This window comes from Lepus europaeus, chromosome 5, assembly GCF_033115175.1.
Source record: "Lepus europaeus isolate LE1 chromosome 5, mLepTim1.pri, whole genome shotgun sequence".
NCBI classification, from domain to species: domain Eukaryota; kingdom Metazoa; phylum Chordata; class Mammalia; order Lagomorpha; family Leporidae; genus Lepus; species Lepus europaeus.
The window spans coordinates 51,360,792-51,369,070 of NC_084831.1; the positions used below are offsets into that span (position 1 = coordinate 51,360,792).

Sequence of the window (8,279 nt, forward strand, 5' to 3'; positions counted from 1 at the left end):
AGAACCCATAGAATGAAGACAGAAAGAGAGGGTAAGGAAAGACTGTACCATTCACATCACGACCAGCAGCAGGGAGGTCTGTTTCCTGGCTTCCCCACACTGAGCTGTGTCTGGGTGACTCATCACCCGCACAGAAAAGGTGCATGCTTCTGTATCCCCTGAGGTCTAACATCTTCTCCTCAATCTGTATTTGCATTTTTATTTTATTTTTTTATTATTTATTTTTTGACAGGCAGAGTGGATAGTGAGAGAGAGAGACAGAGAGAAAGGTCTTCCTTTTTGCCGTTGGTTCACCCTCCAATGGCTGCTGCGGCCGGCGCATCTCGATGATCCAAAGCCAGGAGCCAGGTGCTTCTCCTGGTCTCCCATGCGGGTGCAGGGCCCAAGGACTTGGGCCATCCTCCACTGCCTTCCCGGGCCATAGCAGAGAGCTGGCCTGGAAGGGGGGCAACCGGGATAGAATCCGGTGCCCCGACCGGGACTAGAACCCGGTGTGCCAGCGCCGCAAGGCGGAGGATTAGCCTGTTAAACCACAGCGCAGGCCATGTATTTGCATTTTAAAATATCACTTGTTTCTGTACTTCAAACATTTCTGTATTGGGGTGTTCAGTTTTTATTATTCATACATAGAATCTCTAATAAAAAACTGCAAATGAAATTTTATTTTCACTACATGCAAATCAGGAAAAATATATACCAAGGTCCTGTAGAGGTATTGCTTGGTTTGTGTGTGAATGTGAGGGTGTGAGTGTATGTGTGCAAGTATGTTGATGGCAGGTCACACACAAGGAGAAGTAAGATTTTCTTTCTTGCTCTCACTCCACCTCTATCTCTACCTCACTGTCTTGTTAATCTGTATCATAAATTGTTGTCCCAATGTGCATTTGTTACTTTTATAGTTAAAAAGCATTTCCATCCAATTAGAGAGTCTTCATTTTTTCTGAGTTATAAAATCTTTGAAAACCTGGTGTGTGTCATGGATCTGCTCTCTGGTAAAACCCTGTACACATGAATACATATAACTGTGTATGGTCTAAGAATAATGGTCTCACAGTTGGCTGTTGTGCGATGCTAATTTCTGAGAACAGTCTGCAGTAGTCAAATTCAAGTTCAATTCAAAAAGGTTTTATAGGTTCTCAAGAGTTGCTAGCCATCTTCTGGCATTGTTATGATCCACATAGAGGCAATACAAACAGCAGTGGGGGTATGCTGTTTTCCTAGTGTCAAAGTCCCTTTAGAGAGGCCAGCTGTGCAGTAAAACAATTGTAATGTGTAGCATAAGATGACATATGCCATACTGTTGGTAAAAAGTAAAGGAGCTATTGTAAGAGAGGTGAATCTCCACTACAGATACCAGTGAAAAACTTCTAGGAGGAAATGTTAATTGAGTCAGATCTTAAATGATGGTCAGGGTGCCAGCAGAAGATACGTCATAAAAAAGGCCAGGGAATTTTAGGTTGCAGATACAGCATATGCAGGTGCACAGGCAGGAAAATGTGGCTGTTTGGGGATAGGAGTGCTACAATCTGGCCAGAGTATAGGGCACATTAGTTAAAGAGCACTGACCATGTGGTAGGTATGTCAAGGCTAGGTGCTAGGAGATTCAACAACTGCTTCACTTCAAGAAGCTCACAATCAGCCGTCCCCGTGGTTCATTTGGTAATCCTCCACCTGCGGTGCCAGCACCCCAGGGTCTAGTCTTGGTTGGGGTGCCAGGTAGTAGTCCCGGTTGCTCCTGTCTGCTGTGCTCCGGGAGGGCAGTGGAGGATGGTCCAAGTGCTTGGGCTCCTAGGCATGGGAGACCAGTAGGAAGCACCCGGTTCCTGGATTCGGATCGGCCAGTGCCAGGCATAGCGACCCTTAGGGGAGTGCACCAACAAAGAAGACCTTTCTCTCTGTCTCTCTCTCACTGTCTGTAACTCTACCTGTCAAAAAAAAAAACAAAAAACAAAAAACAAACAAACAAAAAACTCATGATCAACAATCAGATAACATACAGATCAATAATCAACCCTTATGATGACCATCCTGTACAGCAAACTCTCTAATGAGGACAGGAGCCCCAGGAAGACCAGCAGCTGGCACAGGCTCTTGGAAAACGTATCTCCCAGTGGACAAGCACAATGCCAGGCAAAGTTGGCAAGGTAATGCGGGCCAGGCTGAGAAGAGTCTTAATGCCAGCCACTTGTTTGATTTGCATTCAGAGGTCTGAAGATACGTGAGGATGCAGAGGTGATAGAAGTGAGTGCTTAAGAAACTGGATATTGGAGGCACAAGTTCTGCTTCGTATTTTCTGTTATTTTTGGCAAAACAGTTAAATTTTCTGTGTCTTATTTCCTAGATCTATAAAATGAGGCATGTTCCTAGTTATCAACTTGAGGATTGTTGTGACAAGGAATCATAATACTAAACTAGATATAAAATTATTTCTACTGATAGTTCAGTGAGTATATTTTACAAAGAGCGCACTACAGTTGAGAGTTGTGGTGCAGCAGGTTTAGCCGCCGCTTGCAAAGCCCCATCCCACATCAGAGTGCTGGTTAGAGTACTGGCTCCTCCCCTACTGATCCAGCTTCCTGCTAACGCATCCCAGAAGGCAAAAGAAGACGCGTCACGTGCTTGGACCCTGACACCCACGTGGGAGACCAGATGGAGTTCTGGGCTCCTGGCTTAAGCTTGGCCCACCCCTGGATGTTGCAAGCCTTTAGGGGGAGTGAAATAGTGGGTGAAAGTTAATCTCTCTCTCTCTCTCTCTCTGTCTCTCCCTCCCTCTCCCTCCCCTTCTCTTTCTATCCCCACCCTTCATTTCTCTCTTTCTCTCTCTCTGTGTGTCTCTCTGCTGTTCAAGTAGATGAAAATAATTTTTAAAAACATTTTCAAAAAGAAAGAAGACTGTAGTAATGATATCAACAAAGGAATGGAGGGGCAGAGGCCATAGTGGGTTCACAGAGCGCATCAGTACCAGGTCAGATAAATGAAGCCTGGCATACCACTGGCTTTCCCTGAATTTGCTGTATAAGCTTTTGAAGAAAGGAGAGGAGAAGAAAATACAGAAGTAAGTTTCAACTATGTCCTGGGAATTCTGGCATTCATTTTATATTCATTAATATATTTCAGTCTTATCATAATCTTATAAAATATTCCTTGTTTTCAGAAAAAAAGAGGCATGGAGATTCATCACATAGCTAGCGAGTGGGCATAAAATCTGGGCTCTATCCAACACATTCTGTAGGACTTATTCTCTACTGAAAAGCTGAAGATATTCTCCTTCTCTTGCTACTGGCGACGTGACCTCCTAATCACATTTTCCAGACTCTAGATGTGGCCAGTGGGATGTAAGCAGTGGTTATGTGTGCATCTCCTGCGTCACATCCTTCAGTGGAGCTACCTTCCTTCCCCCTTCCCATGGGCCACACATACATGACAGTGCTGGTGGATGATCAGAACAAGAGATACTGAGGGGCAACCGGGACAGAATCCGGCGCCCCGACCGGGACTAGAACCTGGTGTGCCGGCGCCGCTAGGCGGAGGATTAGCCTGTTGAGCCACGGCGCCGGCATAAGAGATACTAATTAAAAATGAGTTAATAAACAACTATCTACCAGAATGTTCAGGAAATACTAATTAAAAATGAGTTGATAAACAACTATTTACCAGGATGTTCAGGAAATACTAATTAAAAATGAGTTGATAAACAACTATCTACCAAATGTTCAGGAAAATAAAATGACCAAAGTAAAGAGAATATAAAGGTCATTTCACCACGAAGATATGACAATCTTAGATATATACTATTCACAAAAACAGAATTTCCAAATACATAAAGGAAACACTACCAAAACTGAAGGGAGAAATGGAGAAACACAAGTGCAGCTGTAGGTGTCAACATGTCTCTATGAGCAACTGATAGATTCTGCAGAAATGAAGCTGGAAGTTAAGAGCTGACCACCATTGCCCAATAAGATGATTGATGTGTATAGAACACGACACTCTCCAACAGTGGAATATACATTTTTTCAGTATGCATGGCATATTTATCACGGTAGACTACACCTTGCCTCATTACATAGACCTCACGCTTTAAAAGAATTGAAATCATACAGAGCGCGTTCTCTGAACATAATGAAACCAAACTAGAACTCATTAAGCAAAGGATAAAAGGAAAATGTTCAAATACTTGGAAATTAAACACATTCCTTAAACAAGGGCACAGGTTTAGGAGCCCAGCTTTAACATTCTGTGACTAGCGTGCCACTTAGTGTTGCCAGTTTGGTGTCTCTCCTGTAGAATGATAAAACCTTGTCCATGTGTTCTTGGGTACACAGGCACGTATTTATTATTTTTTAAATTTTAATTATTTAATTTCATTTTATTTAAAAGGTAGAGACAGAGAAGGAGAGATGGTTCACACCTCAAATGCCTGCAACAGTCAGGACTGGATGAGGCTGAAGCCAGGGGCCTGGAATTTCATTTGCATCTCCCATGCTGGTGTCAGAGACTCAGATACCTGAGCCATCACCTGCTGCTTCCTGGGGTGTGCATCAGCAGAAAGGTGAGGATCCTGGTCTTGAATGGGTAGGTGCCTGTCTCAAGCCATGTCTCCTTGGCTGTGCCTAGTGCCTGCTCCATGGCCATGTTCAAAGCACTCTGGGCATGCATGGGGAAAAGGAAATGAGTGTTTGTTGTGAACTATAAGCCATGTTAATGATGGACATTTTATTTAATCGTCATGACCACTTGTCACAGCACTGTTTCTCAGCAGTTCCCTGCGCTGAGTGGCAAGGACATCAGCTGAGGATTTTTGAGAAGGTGATGTCTGGGGTAACTATAAAGAACTCAGGGTTATCAGGTGAGGCAGCCTGAGGAGGGCATGACTAGAGAGGGGTTAAGTGTCCCCCGTGAGGGACTGAGAACATTTAAGCAGAGGAAGGACCTCTCTAAGTCATCACACCAGTGAGGGCTCTGCAGAGTGGCCGGGGCAGGCGGAAGGTGAGGGGCTCAGGGCGGTGGTGGGAGGCAGCCAGGTGAGATGAGGGTTCAGGTACTGGTGTCACCATTGCACATAGAAGAGAAGGCAAGTACAGCATTTTTTTTTTTTTAAAGGAAAATAATACAAAGGTTGATAAGATAATCATGGAATAAAAGAGATGTCCCAATAATGTTTAACAAGGTAATACAAAAGTAAATGAGTGAGGAACATAACGTGCCTCTAGCACAGCTAAACAGTCAAACTTCCTAACAGCCCAGCCCTAGAAAGCGCGGATGGGGTCAGGCCAAGGGACAGGTGAGGATAACACAGCTGTGGAAGCAGAGTTACCAGGTTGCCAACACTGGTCGCAGAGCCGCATGACCTCCCGCCCCCGGCCCCCAGAATGTCCCTCATCCTGCAGAGCAGAGGCTGGGAAATGACCAGCCGGACACCATCGCCCGCTCCTACCTCCTGAAGCTGCAGGTGCGACTTCTCCAAGTCCAAAGTAAAGAGGTTGCCCACGAAAGGCAGGCGCCAGGGCCCGGGCGGGTAGTTCTTGGGACGTCGCGTTTTGAGGAAGTGGGCAAAGAGCAGAAAGGCGACGGCCCCCAGCAGCAGAGTCTTGGGATGGAGCCCTGCCCAGAGGGCGGCCGCTAGAGAGCCCAGCGCTGCGACCATGGCTCTGGCGTCCTGTCACTCTCTGGCCCAGCAAGGAAGGTATCCGCCTGTGCCCCTGTCCGCGCTCTGGGTCCCGCCCCAGGCTCTCCGGCCACGCCCCTCCCGCCACGCCCCTCCCTCGACGTTTTCACTCGCGTCGCCTGCCAGGCCGGTTTGGCCCCCGCCCGCGCAGCGCCGCTCCAGCGCCCGCCCCCTCGCAGAACCCCGCCCCACCCAGCGCCCCGCCCCCAGCAGCTCTGGAGGATTTGCCAGGCGCCAGATTCCTGGGAAGTGCGCTCTGATCCTGGAAAAGACTAAGAGCTAGAACGCAGGGCTTCCTCGGGTGCAGTTGGGCTCTTGGGTTACCTGAAGCATGTGTTTTTCGGTCACCATCTCAGTGACCATCACCGTGCGCGGCAAAGGGAAAGGACAGCACCGAGTATTTCCGGGGCTTTTACTATGTGCCAGGCAGCACTGCCGCCGCTTTATGTGTTACTTCGTTTTGCCAAAGTTATGCAAGAGATGCTCTGCGCAGTGCCATCACGCTGTTGAGGAGACAGGCCAGGTACTAAGTGCGTGGTCTGAAACAGAGCCTCTAACACCCTATATTTGAAAGTGTTTTGAGGATTAAAAAGCATTATTTCATCAACACTTCCAGCACTAGCTTCCTCCATGACAGGTGCTCAATTAGCATTTGTTAACGAAATCTCTTACTCCCCATCTTTCCATCCTGTCTTTATAGAAAACCCCAAAAGTGGTTGCGTTGTTGCATAACCCCCCAAACTGGGTCATCTCGCCCTCTGTGCAGCATGTCAATTAATACTGACACAGAAGTGGTGGAAGAAAGTAGAAGTTTGTTTTGCAATGCACAGAACAAGGAGTCCCACAGCCATTGTCCAGATTACAGGACTCCCTAAGGGATTAAGGGCTGTGAATCTTATAAAGTGGGGGATGGGTGAGCCATGCAGGAGCAGCTCCTAGGTGGGTCCTTGGTTGGTCCCCAGTGCTTGTGGCCTTCTTTGGATGGCTCAGCAATAGGAGGCTGGCGTGTTCTTCTCCTGAATGTGCTTGCTGTCTAAGTGCACTCCAACCCTTCTGGGGACTATTTATTGATAGACTGGTTATGACCTGGCTTGATCAGGACTTCTAGTTTCTGCAAAACATCTCAATACAGAGCCTAGCAGTAGAACGCTGGCCACAGAGTTGACAAAGGAATTCCAGGTCTAGGGATTGGACTCTTGCAGGGCCAGCCTGACCTTGAGTGAGTTACTCTTCAGTAAGGAGCTGGCTTAATCCGACAGTGGAGACACAGGAACTGGAAGCCAAAGGAAAGAGACTGGAGCCTGATAAAGTGTAGCCATGTGTGCCCACCTTCCATGGAGGGCCCCCTCTGAAACGCCATGAGTGCTCGTCCTCAGGTCCCTACTTTCCATACCGTCCTGGGTGTAAGGTCCCAGGTTTCGGCAACAGTGTAAGGCTGCCATAAAACACACCAGACACGGGACTAAGGGGAAAGGTTTATTGGGGAAAACCCAGCAGACCGGAGGGAAGGGGCAAATTAAAGAAAAAGAGAGAAATGAGAGTGTAAGAGAGAAATAGAGGAGAGGAGCTAGCGAGGAGAGAGGAGAGAGAGCAGAGAGGAACTGAGAGAGAGAGAGAGACAGGGAGAGAAGAGAGGGGAGAGCAGAAAGAGAGAGACAGAGAGAGAGGAGAGAGCCACGTGTTCAGGAACAGGTCCTTTTAAAACTTTGCTGGAGGGTGGGCAGGGAAACAGGAGCAGCGAATCCCATTAGGATGAGGGTGGAGCTTGACACAGGTGGTTGGGCCATGTGGTCACCTGACTTCCAGCAATGGCGGCGTGGGCTAGAGCCTAGGATGGTGTCAGGGTGTAGATCGCGCCATAGATAAAACTAGACCATTTTCCTAACACTGGGCACTTACCTGTGTCTCGCCATTTGTGTGGTATACAAACCATCATGCTAGTTCTGGAATAATATGGCAGACATTCATGTACTCAACAAAGAGATACGCATTGTGTTTACAACGCCTTATTAAGAAAAGAAAGAATTAAATTCTCAGCCCTCTTTCCAAAATCCAGGTAGATGTGAAGGGCACTTCAGAAAGTTCATGGAAAAATGGAATTCGAAGGTAAGCTTTTTTAATGCCTAATATTTTTAAATTTATGCATGCAAGGGGCCTTCAAAAAGTTCATGAAAATTCTCTTATGAAAAGCCTGCATCCTTCTTCCTGTTTCATTGCTGTTGTTGTTCACCCATAGAATGTGTCTCATATTTACATGTTGTTTTGGAAGAATGAATCTATAACTGCTCTTTTTTATCTCGATGTCATGTGTTTGAGAACTCTCGTGGCTAAGTAGTATTCCATTTTTATGCCACAGGGTATTTACCCATTCCTTTACAGTAGATATTAGCTCTGTTATCTTCATCCACCACCCCCCCTTTTTGTATCAAACCAATTATACAGGGGGATGACTTACAAAATGGCAGCTTAAGGAGCTCCACAAAACCTCTTCTCAATGAAACAACTGCAATTGGCAAAAATTACAAAACGCAGTCATGTAAGACTCTTGGGGTATACAGCAAGTTAAGAACCTTTTATTCAGGAAAAACTGACAAAAATTCGGGCCACCCAT

At 46.6% G+C, this 8,279-nt stretch overlaps 1 protein-coding gene across 2 annotated transcripts in view; it reads right to left on the reverse strand.

Annotated features, from left to right (window-relative positions):
* Positions 1 to 6,074, reverse strand: part of LOC133760772 (cytochrome P450 2J1) — a 45,774-nt gene extending 39,700 nt beyond the window's left edge. The window contains exon 1 of one of the 2 annotated variants that reach the window (XM_062193372.1): positions 5,993 to 6,074. In XM_062193372.1, the coding sequence (XP_062049356.1) occupies positions 5,993 to 6,031 (39 nt within the window). In that variant the 5' untranslated portion in view covers positions 6,032 to 6,074. Of the gene's footprint in view, positions 1 to 5,437; positions 5,732 to 5,992 lie in introns of those variants that run through there. The other variant, XM_062193371.1, reaches the window with a different exon arrangement.
* Between the last annotated feature and the right edge of the window lie 2,205 nt (positions 6,075 to 8,279).